Source organism: Sturnira hondurensis, unplaced genomic scaffold, assembly GCF_014824575.4.
Source record: "Sturnira hondurensis isolate 20B ecotype Veracruz unplaced genomic scaffold, ASM1482457v3 Scaffold0008860, whole genome shotgun sequence".
Classification (NCBI taxonomy): domain Eukaryota; kingdom Metazoa; phylum Chordata; class Mammalia; order Chiroptera; family Phyllostomidae; genus Sturnira; species Sturnira hondurensis.
The window spans coordinates 2,242,953-2,261,298 of record NW_028081491.1 but is presented as its reverse complement, the minus strand read 5'-3'; the positions used below and the strand labels follow the sequence as shown (position 1 = coordinate 2,261,298).

At 41.8% G+C, this 18,346-nt stretch overlaps 1 protein-coding gene across 5 annotated transcripts in view; it reads left to right on the top strand.

The window, feature by feature from the left end:
• AOPEP (aminopeptidase O (putative)) overlaps window positions 1–18,346 on the top strand; it is a 426,177-nt gene that overhangs the window by 311,080 nt on the left and 96,751 nt on the right. For all 5 annotated transcript variants that reach the window (XR_005067928.1, XR_005067927.1, XR_005067929.1 and 2 more), the window contains exon 11: window positions 7,428–7,488. Coding sequence is in view for 2 of the 5 variants with exons in the window: in XM_037056214.1 (XP_036912109.1) it covers window positions 7,428–7,488 (61 nt within the window). In the remaining 3 variants the exon portion in view is untranslated. The remainder of the gene's footprint in view (window positions 1–7,427; window positions 7,489–18,346) is intronic.

Sequence of the window (18,346 nt, the reverse complement as noted above, 5' to 3'; positions counted from 1 at the left end):
CCCAACAGTATCGACAGTTGCCAGTTCTGTCTTTGCTCTTCAGTTATTGTGTTTGTGTGTACATGTTCATGTGTTGGTTTTAATTAAGTACTTTTCCTCCTCCATGGAACTAGGGAGTACTTGTTTTATGAATGTTAAGTCAGCAACGTTCATTAGCTATCCAAGTACAAATGACTTCTTTTGATCAAGAAAACAAATAACCATGTATAAAGCGTTGAGATATACCCTATTTGTATCCACATTTAGAGAGGGCACTTAATATTTAAAACCTGTACAGAAGGTAAGTTGCATTCCAGAACAGGAGCATCTTCCATTTTAGACCTGAGCACTGAAGTCCCTAAACCTTGCCTCCGTCTAATACCTGCACTCCCAAGGGTCTCTCCATCTATCTTTTGGTCCATGTTGAAGTGGCTGGGTCGGGTGCATTCCTTCAGAGACGTGGGTAGAACATCATCTTTAAAATCTCAAGAGGCTGAGGACAGGAGTAAAGAGTGATAAAGACATTTTTCCTGATCAGCAAGTTGATAGGCACAGTAGCAGATGTGGCTGATACTCATCTCCCCATCCCTGTCACTCTACCCTCAGAAATCAACTGAGCAAACAATATGGCGCATGCCCTGCCATTTTCATGCAAGCGTGGGTCTATTTCTATGTACTTGAACATCACAAAGAGAAGAACAGTTGCTCATTTTGTGGCTTCTAGCCAGCACCATGCCAGGGCATCTAAGGTATTCTCTCCCCTGCTGTGGTAATTACTTGTGACCACATTTATAGCTCACAGGGACTGGAGATGGACGTCTACAACTCATGGAACTCTCCAACCAGAGGGTGCACCCACCTGCTGCTCCAGAGACCCTGAAGGCTTCAGTCAGAAGGTGGAAGTGCCATTCATGGGCATAGATCAGGAGGGTAGGCAGCTGAGGTGGCCTTTTAGCTATCTGTAGAAAATCAATTTCCATAGTGATAAGACATGCAGAAGAGTAATTTCCTCTAAATCCCGTGTCCCAGCAAAGTGGAAATGCTCTGCTTGTCTGTTGTGAGATTCAAGCCATAGGATTTCAGGGGAGAAACAGTTACCATTGGGTTGGACTCTGTATGCCTTGATTTGAAAAGTCAGCTTTCAGCTTTACCACTCCTGTATATCCATGTCTAGACCTAAAAATACAACTGTACTACCATCTCAGAAGTTTGGATCAAAAGCAAAAACAATGTACATTTTTTTTCTAAAATATGTAGTCCGTGTCTTCCCTGAATATTAAGCATTTCCACATGGTCTCTCATAATTTCCTTAGTAGGTAAGTCCACTTATAGTACCTAACAGTTTTTTTTAGCAAATGGAGTTAATGTTTCATCTTCTTCTCAAGAGTTTAAGACCGTCTTCCACGTTGGAGACCCATAGACGGGCACGGGCGGGGTGTGCTGTCTGCACTGATGCTGGGAGTCCAGAAACCCGTCTTGTCTTCAGCGCTCTGTCTAGGCTGACACTGGCCAGTCTTGTCCTGCTGCAATTTCTCCGTCTTTTAAGAAGTCACACAACAAGTGACACCCACACGGACATTGAAAGGAATGAAGTAATAATGGTTATAAGATGTTTTGAACCTTTTCAAATGAAAGTAAACATATGAAAACATATGTTCTCTTCCCTTAAGGGGGAGTGTCTTTTGCTTCTGGAGGCGGCTGAGTGATGAACTCTCCTGCCTCATAGTTTAGCCCTGCCCAAGGGGTCCCCATCTTTTCGGAACTCTAATCAGGGGCAGACAAATAGGGCAAGCATGGCAGGAGCCAGGCCACCTTCATCAGAGCGATGGGAGCAAAAAGGAGAGGTCGGCATTGTTTGGAGCAGGTTTGTCTGCACCATATCACAAACTGATGCATCATGACACTTGATAATAATATTGGTCTTTTACAGATATTATAAAATTTAAATGAGAATTTTTGTAGTGTATGTTGCAGAGTATGTGTTCAATAAGTAATAGCTACTACTTTGTAAAAAGGCACTTTATTTTTAAATTACAGTTGACATACCATATTATATTAGTTTCAGGTGTACAATCCAGTGATTAGACATTTATATAACTTACCAAGTGATCACCCTAATAAATCTAGTACCCAACTGACATTAGACATAGTTATGACACTGTCATTGACTACATTCCCTTTGCTGTACTTTACATCTTGTGACTCTTCTGTAACTATCAGTTTGTACTTCTGAATCCCTTCACCCTTTTCACCCATCCTCGCACCCCCCTCCCATCTGGCAACCATCAGAATATTCTGTGTATCCATGGATCTGTTTCTGTTCTTGTTTTTTTATTTTGTTTTTTAGATTCCATATATAAGTGAACTTATCTGGCATTTCTATGTCTGCCTTATGTCACTTAGCACAGTACCCTCTAGGTCTGTTCATGTTGTTGCAGATGGAAAGATTCCACTCTTTTTTATGGCTGAATCATAATTCATTGTATTTATGTATCACTTTTTCTTTATCTATTCATTTATTGATATAGATTTAGGTTACTTCCATATCTTGGGTATGGTAAATAATGCTGCAGTAAACATATTAATGTATATGTATTTTCAATTTAGTGTTTTGGGTTTCTTCGGAGAAATACCCAGAAGTGGAATTGCTGGGTTCTTCTTTGTTTCCTGTTATAGCCTTTGTTTTAAAGTCTATTTGGTCTGGTATAAGTATTACTACCCCAGCTTTTTTGTTAGTTTTGTTTCCCTTTTCATGAAATATATTTTTTCATCCGTTTACTTTAAGTCTGTGTGTGTCTTTCAATCTGTAGTTAGTCTCTTGTAGACATCATATGTAAGTATCTTGTTTTGTTATCCATGTAGCCACCATATGTCTTTTCATTGAAGGATTTAATACATTTTCATTTAAAGTAATTATTGAGAGATATGTATTTATTGCCATTTTATCATTCATATTTTTATCTTTCTTCTTCTTAATGAAGATCCGTTAACATTTCATGTACTACTGGTTTAGTGGTGATTAACTTCTTTAGCTTTTTCTTGTCTGGGAAGCACTTTATCTGCCTTTCCCTTCTAAATGATAGCTTTGCTGGGTTGAGTAATCTTGGTTATAGGTCCTAGCTTTTCATCACTTTGAATATTTCATGCCAGTCTGTTCCAGCCTGCAACGTTACTGTTGAGAAATCAGCTGGAAGCCTTATGGGAGTTTCAGTGTAGATAAGTAACTGCTTTTCTCTGGCTGCTTTTAAGATTCTCTGTTTGTCTTTAAGCTTTGGCATTTTAATTTTGATGTTTCTTGGTGTGGACCTCTTTGGATTCATCTTGTTTGGGACCCTCTGTGCTTACTGGACTTGTATGTCTATTTCCTTTGTCAGGTTAGGAAAGCTTTTCATCATTAATTTTTCAAGTATGTTTTCAATTTCTTACTCTTTCTCTTCTTCCAGCACCCCCATGATGTGAATGTTGATATGCTTGAAGTTATCCCAGAGGCTCTATTAACTATCCTTATGTTTTTTATTCCTTTTCCTTTTTTGCTGTTTTGTTTGGGTGTTTTCTGCTTCCTTATCTTCCAATCTGCTGATTTGATCTGCTGCTTCATCTACTCCACTGTTGATTCCCGGTAATGTATTCTTCATTTCAGTTAGTGTATTCTTCGTTTATGACTGGTTCTTTTTGTTTGTTTTCTGTCTCCATTTTTATGTTTGCTCTTTCTTTGTTGAAGTTCTAAGTTTATCTAACTTCCCCTAAGTTCACTGAACATCCTTATAACCAGTGTTTTGAATTCTTCATCTGGTAGATTGCTTGTCTCCTTGTCTTCATTTTGGTTAGTTGTTTTCCTCGAATTTTGTTCTGTTCTTTCATTTGGGACATGTTTCTTTGTCTCCACATTTTTGTTGCTTTCCTGTGTTTGTTTTTATGTATTAGAGCTGCTGCTCCATCTCCCAGTCTTGGTAGAGTGGCCTTATGTAGTAGGTATCCTGTAGGGCCCATTGGCACAGCCTCCCAAGTCATCTAGCTGGTGTTCCAGGTGCACCCCCTGTGTAGGATGTGTGCACCCTCCTGTTATAGTTGAACATTGATTGCTGTTGTCAAATCAATGGGTGGGATATCCCCTCCCCCATACCAATAGGCTTCAAGGACTGGGTTACAATTACCATGGAGAATCTGTGGTGCAGGAACTTACCCCATGGGGCAGGACTTACTTCCATGGGGCTTAGATATCTGCCAAGTCCACCCCTTGAGTATGTCATTTGTGGAGGTGATTGGGTGGTGCTTTGATGTGGTCTGAAGTTGTCTACCAGGTACACTGACTGTGGGGGCTACTGGGAGGTGCAGTCCAAGATCAGCTGCTCCCTATGCCACACCTGGGGCCATCCTGCATGAAATACAAAGTGATCTGTAGATGGCTGCTACTTTTGCTGGGCTTGGAGGTGACCAGAGGAGGCGAAGCTATGAATCAATGGCAGCTGCCACTAGTGCTGGGCCTGGGACTACTTAATAACATGTATGTGGTACACAAAGGCCAGATGTTGCTTGTTTGAGAGACTTTAGGAAAGTTGGCAGCATGACAGGCAATTTGTAGGAAAAGCCACTGGAAAGATTTTGGGTGGGGTTGTATGTTGGGTGAGCCAGGGTTTCAGGGAATTACCAGGGTAGGGGCAAACAGTGTTAACCAGAATGATGGAGACTCAGATATGGCACCTGCCTGCAGGCTCTGTGGGAAGAGGACTCAGCAAAGGGACAATGGCATCTGTCAGCACTTCTGTCTTGGAGTAAGCTGCCCCTCCAGCTGTCACCCGGATGCTAAGCAATTCAGTTCCTCCTCATATGTCCCTGGCATCTTTTGGCTGCTTCCCCAGTGCTGCTGGTCAGAGCATTAGTCTGTCAGCAAGTAACTCTGTACTTGGGCCCTTCAGGAGGAATACCTGGTGTTCCAGCAGCCCTCCGTCTCACTCAGCCACAATCCTGGCAGGTTTTTACAGCCAGAAGTTATGGGGACTTCTCTTCCTGGCACTGGAACCCTGGGCTGGAGAGCTTGGTGTGGAACTGGGAACCCTGTCTCCTTGGGGTGGACATCCACAGCCAAGATACCCTTCCCAATTTTTAACCCCTGCACAAGGGTGTGGGGCCAGCCCATTCCACATCTCCACCCTTCCTATTAGTCTTGGTGTGGCTGCTTCTTATTTCTTTAGTTATAGGACCTCTGTTCAGCTAGATTTCTAGCAGTTCTGAATGATGGCTGTTCTGTAATTTAGTTGCATGGGTGTGCACATAGATGCAGAAAACATGCACATAGGCACATAATGCATGTGTGCATTTACATGCACACATGGTCACATGAACACACACGGGCACATGAATACACGTGTGGACACATGAATGCACACCCAAGCACACAGGAATGCATACATGTAAGGTGCACCAGCATGCGAGCACATGTGCACATACATGCTTTTTGTATGCACATGCACTCATGGGTGCATAAGTGCACATGTGCATATATGCACATGAGTCTACATACACATCCACGCTCTCACAGCTTATGGAGTGGGTGAGGCCATTCTCACTGAGATTGATGCTGTTAAATGACAACAAAGAAGTAGGGGAGAGGCCCAGGGATGGAGGCTTTCACGCAAGGCATATCCAGTAACCCCACTGAGTTTGGGAAGCTAGACCACCATCTTCTCGAAGTTGTCATCTTCCCCAGATTCACTTATGCTCTCTCCCCTTCTCTGGCCTATTTTCTACTGACGGGCATCATCTTGAAAATGAGTCCAAAGCACTTTCTCTTCATTGTCTCTTTCCCTCTGTGTATTTTTTCTGTTTAGAAAAAAGCAACAGTCACCTCTTTCAGCACCTTTGCTTTTGCCCTGGGGAGGGAAGACAAAGTATACCAGTGACATACTTTTCCCTGGAAAACAAAAGAAGGGAAAGTACCAGTTACTTTCTCCAGTACCCCCTCCTTCTCCATCCCTCCCCAACCAAGGCCCACTCTTCCCTTCCTCCCTCCCTCTTTTCCTCCCTCTCTTTCCCACTGTGTCTACCTGCAGCACAACCCATGAGGTGACCAGAGCACTGGACCTTCAGCACCTTAACTAATGCAGCAGACAACACGTATGATAATAGATAATAGATGCTGTATTATCTATTATCAACACATAGATAATATATATAAAATAAAACAAAGATATACATCTTAACAACTTGGGAATATGTTCCTGCGAAAGGTGATTATTATCTTAAAAAGGAGTGTTTTTTATTGTGTCAATAGTGATATGTGTTTTCATTCAAATAAAAATATTTATAGAGATCCTCTTTTATGCTGGGTTTCAATATACCTGTTATACCTGTTTCAATGCTGGGTTTAGGAAGTGAGTAAAACAGCTCTCTGATTTCAGAGAGCTCCAATCCAGCAAGAGAGAGTTAAAAGTCAAGTAATCTGCCCTGGCAGTTGTGGCTCAGTGGATTGAGTGGCAGCCTGTGAACCTTGGTTCGATCCTCAGTTAGGGCTTGTGCATGAGTTTCGGGCCAGGTCCCCAGTAGGGGGCGCATGAGATGCAATCACATTAATGTTTCCCTCCCCTCTTTCTCCCTCTCTTCCCCTCTCTCTAAAAATAAATAAATAAAGCCTTTTTAAAAAGTCATGAAATCAAATAGGTCAATGTCACAAATCATGTTGGGTGCTGTCACACAGAAGACAGGCAGTATGGTGGATATGACACACACAGCCTGGGAGGGGGCTCAAGGAAGGCCCCTGTGAGCAGAGAAACTGGGCATAAGTAAAATTTATCTAGAAGCGGAGGAGGAATTCCTTTAAACTTCAGAAAAACACAACTTAAAATCCATTGATCCTCTATATACTAAATACTTAGTACATTTAACGAAAATTCAAATCAGTGGAGCATGAAACCAAAAGGATTTTTTCAGCTGACTCTGGACCAGTCAATACTTCAGATAAAGCAGAACGTGGGTCCACTTGAAAGCCGAGGCCATGGAGGCCTCATGCACTCTGTGTATCTGGGTCTTACTGTGCTCCCACGGTGATTTACTTGGCATTGCTCATTGTCACTATAAAGTTTGAATTTCATTTGGATGCACTAAGTGCTGTAATGTTCAGGTTTTATTTTGCCCTCCTCGTAGGAGGTAGTCACACCTGATGTGTCTGATGAACATGCCCAGTCCACCCTGAACTGGCTCCCAGCCCAAATGGTCCTGTCAGAGTGGTAAAGGCACCTATTATGGTCTGCCTCGGTTTTACGTTCATTCTACGGAATGAAAACAAGCTGTACTCAGTGTGACCGTGCCCCCTTCCACACTTTAGGCTGGGACAGCGGTGCTGGGATTTCTCTGGAATTTTGGTGCTGCGATATGCTTGAATATTTGGAAAGACCCTTCTGTCATCAGTGCTCTGTAACTTTTAACCTTTACTTTTTTTTTTATCTTAAAAGGCTTGATCTGTCTGTCGAAAGCATCTTCAGAGATTGGCTTGAGAGTTCTGGACTACCACAGGTGAGGTCCAGATCACTGCTTCTGGGGAGACAGTGGGGAGTACTGACTCTTGCCACTCAGTGTATCAGTCATGACAGTGACTTATTTCTATATTTGTACATATAAAGGCAGTCATCTTCCTGAGTTAGAGTATCCCTAAGTCAGAAAAATGATGGCCTGCCACCCCTTCTCAGCCTGCTGTCAGGCCTCTGCCTCAGGTGTCCTGTGTCATGGCAGACATGCTGCTCGACCCCAAACTGTGTATAAATGAACTCTCGCAAAGCATGTATGTTTTGGGTAGGGTGACCAGGCCACAAGTCAGTGCCACTGATGGGTTTACAGCTGGAACTCCAGGTCTGTTCTTTGGATATAGCCAGACAGGGAACTGGCTGCCTGCAGCTTTCCTCTGACCTGCCCTACCTATGGTCCCTCCCTCATTTCCCAGTGCAGCTGCCCCTCAGCTTCCTTCTCAAGTCCTGCACCCCTTCCTCAGGCTGGCTTCTCATCCCAATGACCATCAAGGTTCATTTCTCCATCTTAAGCGTGGGGACCTGTCCCTAGTGAAAATTTTACTCTTGTTTCCCCTTTCAGCCCCTGGGCAACTTTGAGGAGATATTGTTCCCAGCCAGCCCGAGCTCCTTCTCTCCTCTCCACCTTCCCCAGGCCTGACCTTCCTGAAGCCCAAAGGGCAGCCCCAGTCCCTCACCAGCCCAAGTACTGCCTGTTGCTAGAGCCTTGGCCCTTAGAGGTCCCAGGCGGCATCTGGGTGGGGCTGGTCCAAGGACCCTGCAGGCCTGGTGCTTTCCCAGTGGGCTGCCTCTGGTGTGACTACACACCCATTACAGAGGCCCCAGGCTGGGAGTGGCCCACCTGGTGAGAAACTGCCTTGGACCTGTTAGCCCCGTTAGCCTGCTAGTTTCTGGTTTCATGGCTGGTTATATGAGCTTCCCCTTGGGAGTGTCTGAATGTCAATGAATGTCTGTGAACCATGAAATTAAGGAACAGGCAGGCTGTTCTCCATTACCTTTTCATCCTTCTCCTTACATCTTTGTCCTGTCCTACCACATGGGGGGAAATGTCGGCCACCAGCGACCATGAGCTCATTCTTAAGAAGATTGCATTGTCTTGGGGGTCACCTGTTAAAAGTTATTTGTTTGGCCCAATCCTTCTGGTAAGAAAGAAAGAATAAAATCCTGAGTCCTAAAAAGGCAAAACAGAGCATGGGTGGGTAAGGCAGCACTTGGTCCTGGGAGGCAAATGCTTTTAACTCATGTGTTAAAATGAGCTGCTGCGATTTCTGAGGAGGCACCCTCCTAACCAGGCACCTTTCTGGGTACAAGAATTTTATGGAAACAGCTTAAGATCTGTCTGAGATCTGGCCTAAATAGCCAAGACTCGCCTTTGTTTAGATGGGCAGGGGGGCTATCCCCTAAAGCCACTGCCTAGTGTTCTCAGACCAGGCTATTGCAAGGTTCCCTGACATTCTTAGCATGGTCTAGAAGCTGGGAGGAGAGAGCAGAATCCTGAATCTCCTGGCTCCAAACAACAAGTCCGTTGTGTCGAGCAGTTAGCCCCCAGGGAAGAACAGAAAGAGCCCTTCATCATTGCCCAGAAGCAGGCGCACCCCACTTGGGGGCTGTAACACTGGGGCTGACCCTCTCACTCTCAGGAGGCTCCTTATTTCCCCTGAAGAGGCTGAGGCTTTACCACCAGCAGGAGGTTTTTGCTTTTCATTAAAAGGGGGAGGTCTACTTGCATTAGTGACAGCTTATTGTGTAGACAAGAATCTCTGCTGTAAACTGACAAAACCTGCTGTCAAAACACAGCCAGGTGCAAGGAGGCCAACTCAGTTATAAATTGTCTTTAAAACCGAACTGGTATTTCCTTGGGTGTTTAACTGTTCAGTAAAAACAACAGCGTCAGACAGAAAAGGGCCTGATTTAGTGCACATCTTTCCATTGGTAAATGATCAGAAGGCATCTTTTCATCTCCTTACCCATGTTCTGCCATTATTTATGTGGTTGATGATGATTTACCTGCTTGCACTCCTTGAGAATTCCTTCTGGTTTCCACTTCAGTGAAAGGCTTTGTAGAGGCGGGGACCCTCTGGTTGCAGGAGCCCGGTGGTGAATGGGACACCTTGTTCTTTGTCTCCATCACTGTAATATAAAGTTACTAGTGTGCTTGGCCTGGAATGACAACCAGAGCACTGAAGTCGCTCTGATGCTCTTTGTTCACATTAAAAATTTCTGTCCACCAGCAACTGAAGTCACTCATGACAAAGGAGTCACGTTCTACTGGTGAAGTTTTTCTTCCACGGGTTACAGAGGCTTTTTGTCTTCTTTCAGGAAGGCTTGTCTTGTGGTTGGCCTTGATTTTTCTTTTTGGCCACATTGAATGGAAATCATTTTTAATAATGTGGAAATAGCTTCACCAGCAATAAAAGTAATCATGAGCCCCCCAAAAGTGAAAGAAATTGGATTCAAACCCCTTTGAAAAATACCCAGCCCTCTAACCTTTGGCTTAGCAAACAGATTTAAAATGGGTTCTACCATTGATATTATAGATGCTTTCCTTGTATGACTTTTTTTCTGATTGTAGGTGTATTACCTATATATTTTGGAACATAAAAAACATCTGTTATAAAATAAAAATGACCCAGAGATAATTTTTAAAATAAATCCTTTCATTTACCTGTATGGATATATAGTTTACTCTTTTCTTTGTCTCCCTTTTCAAAAATAAAAATATTTTCTGTACCAAGTTCAAACAATGGCAAAATGTAAAATGTCAAGGCTCTTGCCCTCTTCAGTCTCACCCACCAGAGATAATCCTTCCTTCCACACATTCTTCTGTGCCCTGTCATGTGTATGTGCATTTTCTTTTAAAGCAGAATTAGAATTGTATTATTCAAACTTAAAGTCTTCATCAGGTATTGGGAAAACTGGACATGTGTCTCTTAAGTTTTAAACCAATTTCTTATACCATATACAAAAATAAACTCATTAAAACGAGCTTAAATGTAATGAGATTTGAAAGTAAGACCTGAAACCATAAAACTCAAGAAGAAAAGATAGGTAGTAAACTCTTCACTCTTTAACATTACTCTTAGCATAACTTTTTGGGTATCTTTGGGCAAGGGCAACAAAAGAAAAAAAGAAACAAATGAGACTACATCAAAAAGACAGCCTACTGACTGGGAGAATGTAATTTGCGAATGATAGATCTGATAAGGGGTTAATATTCAAATTATATAAGGAACTCAGACAACTTAATATAAAAAAATCCAATTTAAAAACGGACAGAGGACCTGAATAGGCATGTCTCCAAAGAGGACATACAGATAGCCAACAAACATATGAAAAGATGCTCAACATGACTAATCAGGAGGGAAATACAGATTAAAACCACAATGAAATATTACCTCACAACCCTCAAAATGGCCATCATCAATAAATCAACAATCAACAAGTGCTGGTGAGGATGTAGAGGAAAGGGAACCCTCCAGCACTGTTGGTGGGAATGCAGACGGGTACAGCCACTGTGGAAGGCAGCATGAAGTTGCCTCAAAATATTAAAAATAAAATTGCCATGTGATATAGCAATTCCACTTTTAGATATTATGGAAAGAAAGCATAAACATTTATTTTAAAAGATATATGGACCCCTAATGTCATTGCTGCAGTATTTACACTAGCCAAGCTATGGAAGCCACCTAAGTGCCCATCGATAGATGAGTGAAAAAAGGAGATATGGTACATATGTACAATGCAATACTACTCAACCATAAAATACAATGAAATCTTGCCATTTTCAACAACACGGATGGACACAGAGGGTATTGTGCTGTGAAATAAGTCAGACAGAAACGCAATACCTTATGATTTCACAGTGTGAAGTCTAAAAAAACAAAACAAATGAGCCAACAAAACAGAAACAGACTCCTACACACAGAGAACAAGCTGATAGTTGGCAAAGGGGCTGTGTTAGGGGGATGGAAATTTTAGAAAATAGCCTGCACTTTACTTTCTTCCTTACTAGTTGTGTGACCTGGAAATTTTTTAAAAATATATTAGACTTTTAAAATATCACAAAAAATAAATTTTCTGTACTTGTATTGTCATAATTATTTTACAAAAAAATAGATTTTATTCCATTGTGCTCTAGATTGTGATGATTGTTATATTTGCTTGTTTACCCAAAATGCTCGCTAGCTGAAGGATAGACACTATCTTTTGTTCCTTGTCAATTTTAGACAAGGGAAATTATAAATCATTTTACTTAGTCTATATAAAAAAAGAGGAATTTTACATTTAACATTCTACAGCAAATATTCACCCAAGAAAGCATACATTACAAAGAACAGTATGAGGTTATGGAAAACAGTATGGAATTTTCTCAGAAAACTAAAATTGGACTTGCCTTTTGACCCAGCAATTCCACTGCTAGGATTGTATCCTAAGAACCCTAAAACACCAATCCCAAAGAACATATGCACCCCAATGTTCATAGCAGCATAATTTACAATAGCCAAGAGTTGGAAGCAACCTAGGTGCCCGTCAGTAAATGAATGGATCAAAAAACTATAGTACATATACACAATGGAATTCTATGCCACAGAAAGAAAGAAGGAGCTCCTACCTTTTGCAACAGCATGGATGGAACTAGAGAGCATTATGCTGAGTGAAATAAGCCAGGTGTTGAAGGACAAATACCATATGATCTCTCCTTTAACAGGAACCTAAACAACAAAACAAACAAGCAAGCAAAATATAACCAAAGACACTGAAATAGAGAACAGGCTGACAGTGACCAGAGGGAAGAGGGGAGGGAATTTCAGGGGAAATAGGGGAGGGATTTAGAGGAACATATATAAAGGATACATGGACAACAACTGAGAAGGGTGGAAATGGGAGGGAGAGGGGGAGTATGGGGGGTGGGATGGGATGGGAGTAATAGACAGAAAACTGTACTTGAAAAATTAATAAAAAAATATTTTAAAAAAGAACAGTATGAGGGAGTATTTAGTATGGTGCATGGGGACTTCGCTGTGTGATTTCCATTGTGGCAAATGTGTGTTTGGTAACCAAGATCTTGTGCTCCAGCTGACCCTAGTTTGAGCTCCTTCAGGTGAGACATAAAACTGGAGCAATTCAAAAACTTCAGAAAGAGTTAGAGCTTTTCTTCAAAAAATAAATGAAAGCAAAACACAAAGTTAATACAGGTAGATAGATAGAGAGATAGCTTAAGTATTTCCCACATCCCTTGATATAATTCAAGAGCAATAATTTTAACATTTGCAAAGATGTCCATAGTCCCATAATTTAATTTGTTCAGATTGGTGCTGTCCTCCAGTCCCTCCCCCTGTTGGAATAATAAACATTCTTTCTTTTTTTTTCACTTATTTTTATTTATTTTTAAGTATGATTTATTGATTATGCTATTACAGTTGCCCCATTCTTTTTTCTCCCTTTTATCCTCCTCCTCCCAGTACCCCCATTCCTCCAGCATTCCCCACCCCTCAGTTTATGTCCATGTCATCATACATATAAGTTCTTTGGCTTCTCCATTTCCTATACTACTCTTAATATCCTCCTGTCTTTTTTGTACCTACCAGTTATGCTTCTTATTCCCTGTACCTTTACCCTTATCCTTCCCCTTCCCTGTCTCCACCAATATCCCTCCATGTGATCTTCATTTCTGTGATTCTGTTCCTGTTCGAGTTGCTTGCATAGTTCATTTTTATTTTTGTTTTAGATTCAGATGTAGATAGTTGTGAGTTTGTTGTCATTTCACTGTCCATAGTTTTGATCTTCTTTTTCTTAGATAAGTCCCTTTAGCATTTCATATAATAAGGGCTTGGTGATGATGAACTCCTTGAATTTGATCTTACCTCAGAAGCACTTTATCCGTCCTTCCATTTTAAATGAAAGCTTTGCTGGATAAAGCAATCTTGGTTCAGGTCTTTGGATTTCATGACTTGGAATACTTCTTTCCAGCCCCTTCTTCTCTGTAAGGTCTCTTTTGAGAAATCTGCTGACACTCTGATGGGAACTCCTTTGTAGATAACACTCTTCTCTTGCTGCTTTTAAGATTCTCTCCTTATCTTTTATTTTTGGCAATTTAATTATAATGTGTCTTGGTGTGTTCCTCTTTGGGTCCAACTTGTTTGGAACTCTATGAGTTTCCTGAACTTGTATGTCTACTTCCTTCATCAAATTGAGGAGGTTTTCCTTCATCATTTGTTCAAATAAATTTTTGATTTCTTTTTCTTGTTCTTCTTCTTCTGGTACCACAATGATTCAGATATTGGAATATTTAAAGTTGTCCTGGAGCCCTGGCTGGTGTAGCTCAGTGGATTGAGCACGGGCCTGCGAACCACACGATCGCGGTTCGATTCCCAGTTAGGGTACATGCCTGGGTTGCGGGCCAGTTCCTAGCAGGGGACTCACGAGAGGCAACCATACATTGATGTTTCTCTCCTTCTCTCCTTCCTTTCCTCTCTAAAGATAAATAAATAAAATCTTTAAAAAATAATATGAAGTTGTCCTGGAGGTTCCTAATCCTCTCCTCATTTTTCTGAATTCTTGTTTCTTCATTCTGTTCCAGTTAAATGTTTATTTCTTCCTTTTGTTCCACATCCATTCAAGTCCCAGTTTCCTTCCCTTCACTGTTGGTTCCCTGTACATCTTTCTTTATTTCACTTTGTATTGCCTTCACTTCTTCCTTTCTTTGTGGCCATACTCAATTATTTCTGTGAGAATCCTGATACCAGTGTTTTGAACTCTGCAACTCATAGGTTGGCTGTCTCTTTGTTGCTTAGTTCTTTTTCTGGAGTTTTGATCTATTCTTTCATTTGGGCCATATTTCTTTGTCTAGACACACCTGTTACACTGTAAGGGGCAGAGCCTCAGGTATTCGCTAGGGTGGAGCAACCCACCTCACAGCATTGTGGTGCTGTCTGGATGAATGTTTCTTCTTTAATTCCTTGGTTGTTGAACTTCCATGCAGTTCAATTTTCTGGCAGTTCTGGTTGTTTTTTGTTTTTAAATTGGTTGTTTCCTTTTTCCCCGTTGTGTGAGGAGGCAAAGTGTACCTGCCTACATCTTCATCTCGGCTAGAACTCCATTCTTTGGAAATCGCAGGCAGCTGCAGCACAATCATCCAGACATCCTCAACGAAAAGTAAACATCGTTTCTAAGTCAGTTGCCCATTCTACTAATTTGACAGTCCCATAGTAGATTTTGTTTTCTTTTTGTCTCTGCCCAAAGGTCTCCACGGCTCCAGCCAATGTGTATATGTATTCCAATCTTCTTTTACAACTTTTATATGTGAATGCATTAGAAATAGCTTTCCCCACCTAGCCTTTCTTCTGCACGTCACTATTTTCATTGCTCCAGAGCTCTCTGATGCCTCCCTTTCTTTGATTTCCTTCCTACATTGCCAAGTCCTTGTAGTCTCATGTACAAATTTATTAATTTTCTATTTTTTTCCTAGTGCCTCCCCCAGTTTTTTTATTTTGCTTTGATTACTACATGTCAGTAGCTAATTGGTCTTTTAGCCACCAAGTCATCCCCCCTTCCATTATTGTTTATATCAATGTAAGTGAATCTTCCCAAAACACAGCTCAGATCCATCCTCACCAGAAAACTTTTTCTCAGTGTAATGCCTTTGGAATAAACTCTTTGGCCTGCTAAAACTCTTTGAACTCTTATTTCAGGTGGTCAGCTTATATACCCCCAAGCTACTGATTTAACTCTATTCTCTAGCACTCCTAAGCATGTGCCCAACCATAATTACCAGTCAAAAAATATTTGTGAGCTTTCCCACCAGCCTTCCTTTGTGCATGCCCTTTTCTCTCCTCGGAATGCTTTTCTCTCTCTTTATTAGCAAGTATCATGACATGTGTTTATGCTGTTCCTATTTGTATATGTCTTATACAGCCACTCCCTCACCCCCAGAAACAGGAGTTATGTCTGACTCATCCTTGTCTTATGTGCTATGATGTACATGGTAGATGCTTGGGCCTCATTATTCTATACAGCAGCCACTAAGCCACCTGTGGTTATTAAGCTCTTGAGAAATATTTAGCTCTGACCATTGTGGCTCAGTGGGTTGGAGCATCATCCACAGAGCAAAAGGTTGCCAGTTCAGTTCTGGTCAGGGCACATGCCTGGGTTGTGAGTTTGGTCCCTGGTCAGGGTTCATATGAACCAGTTGATGTTTCTCTCTCACCTTGATGATGCCTTCTCTTTCTTTCTCCCTCCTTTCCCCTCTTTCTAAAAATAAATAAAAATAAAATCTTTTAAAAAAATTTTAGAAAGAAAAATATCTAGTGCACCTGGAGAGCTGAAATTTTTATTTAACTTAATCTCAAGTTAAATTAAAATCTAATAATCCAGTTATTGTTTGTAGTAACTTGCGTATTTGAATGCATCCACTTTTTCAACTGTAAGTTTCATGAAATCAAATTATGGACCAAGCATTTCTAATTAAAATTAAAGATCCAAATTGAGATGAACTGTGGAAACATTAGATTTAGAAGAACGTAATACAAAAAAAAAATTAAGGTGGTAGATCTCATTACTCACTTTTGAAATATTGATTACATGTTGAAATGATGATATTTTTGATACATCATATGCCCAATAAAATATATTATTAAGCCCTGGCTGGTGTGGCTCAGTGGTTGAGTGCCGGCCTGCGAATCAAAGGGTCTCTGGTTCGATTCCCAGTCAGGGCACAGGCCTGGGTTGTGGGCCATGCCCCCAGTGGGGGGAGTGTGAGCAGCAACCACACGGTGTTTCTCTCCCTCTCTTTCTCCCTTCCTCTCTCTAAAAAATAAATAAATAAAACCTTTAATATATATATATGTATATTCTTAAGATTAATTTTTAGCTACTATGTCTTACTTTTTAAACTTGGCAGCTAGAAAATTTTAAACAGCAATTATGGCTTGAGTATATCCCTACTGAGCAGCATTGCTCTAAAGCTATTAGTTGAATTAAAATCTGAGTGATGTGCCTTAAAATCCTCCACCAAACAGGTACATTGAAATCACTTGTACTTTTGTCAAACATATGAATGAAGACAGAGCTGGGCATTGCTTAGCTGCCCTTCACTCTGCTGAGGCAGCATGGGTGATCTGGCCCTCGGGTGGGAGAGCTTGGTCATTGACAGCACTTGGAACAGGTGAATGAATTACCGGCCTCACACTGGCTCTTCATTTCAACTCCCAGGCGATGTGTTCCCTGAGGTACTAACAAGTAGCACACTGATGCCTGTGACTCTCACAGCCTTTCTGTGTCTGCTTCTTTACTCTTTGGGGAAAGTGTCCAGCAGCCAGTAAAGGCAAAATCATGGGCAACAGTGGCAGCGACAAGGACGGAGAAGGTGGGCAACGGGCAGTCTCGTACAGTGTCCTGGAAACAGGCAGGGATCAACTCAAACTCCAAGACTTTATCGTGACCCTGGAATTTAGAACAGCAGGTTATTGTGTCATCTTGGAAAATGCCACTTCCTTCCAAGCCAATGGTTTCAAGTTGCCAAAGGCCACACAGCAAGTGATGGACAACTTTTAAGTTTTGGAGGGAAAATGCTGTAGTCACGAAATGCAGAAACTTGATGTGATATAAGAGACTTTCTGTTACTAGAGTTCAGTGCATTAGCACTGAGAAGACCAGGTGGTTTGTTAGAGGAAAAACTTGTAGGCTTCTTTTAGTACAGATTATGTAATACTATCAACATAATTCTGAGGCCCATTGAGATATTCTGTCTCTCTGCCTGGTTGGTGTGGCTCTCTGGATTCAGTGCTGGCCTGCAAAACAAGAGATTTCCGATTCGATGCCCAGTCAGGGCACATGTCTGGGTCGCAGGCCAGGCCCCCAGTGCGGGGGTGTTTGAGAGTCAACCACACATTGATGTTTCTCTCCCTTTCTTCCTTCCTTCCCTTGTCTCTAAAAATAAATAAATAAAGTCTTTATTTTTTTAAAAAGATACTCAGTCTCAGTGGTATCTATAAGAATCTACATTTAATGGTCATTCAAGAAAACTGAGATGACTTTCGCCAAGATGGAGGCATAGGTGGAAACACTGTGCCTCCTCGCACAAGAAAGTTGAAAGTCAACAAAGTTTCAGTAACAAAAACACAGCCAAAACACAGAAAATTGAACTATATGGAATTCCGACAACAATGAACCATTCAGCCAAATCGGTAAGAGGGGCCGAGCCAGCAGTGGAGCAGGGTCGGGCAGGAAAGATCTCTTGCCCCAGGCGTGCAGGTAGCCCTGGATGGATCCCAAGTGTGGGGTAGCAGCAGGCAGACCCAGTGAGGGCTCAAGGTGGCAGGCTGACCATGGTCACACATTCTCGAGCAGATAAACCAGCGAAGGAGCGAGCAGTGAGACCGAGCAGGCCCCAGCAGCAGGAAGCAGCAGAGGGGACTGCCATTGCCCCTCTCTGACCCCACCCCCACATACAGCATCACAACCCAGCGACTGAGTTGCCCCGCACTGGTGAACACCTAGGACTCTGCCCCGCATACGTAACAGGTGGGAACAGACCAAAACATGGCTCAAGAAGAACTCAAAGCCCCAGAGCTGATAACTCTAAGCGACCAAGAAATAGCCAACCTATCAGATGCACAGTTCAAAACACTGGTAATCAGGATGCTCACAGAACTGGTCGATTTTAGTCACAAATTAGAGGAACAAATGAAGGCTAACCTAATTGAAATGAAGGGAAATGCACAGGAAACCAATAGTGATGGAAAGGAAACTGGGACTCAAATCGGGGGAGTGGACCAGAAGGAAGAAAAAAATGACCAAACAGAAAAATATAAAAAAACAAGAATTCAAAACAATGAGAAGAGGCTTAGGAA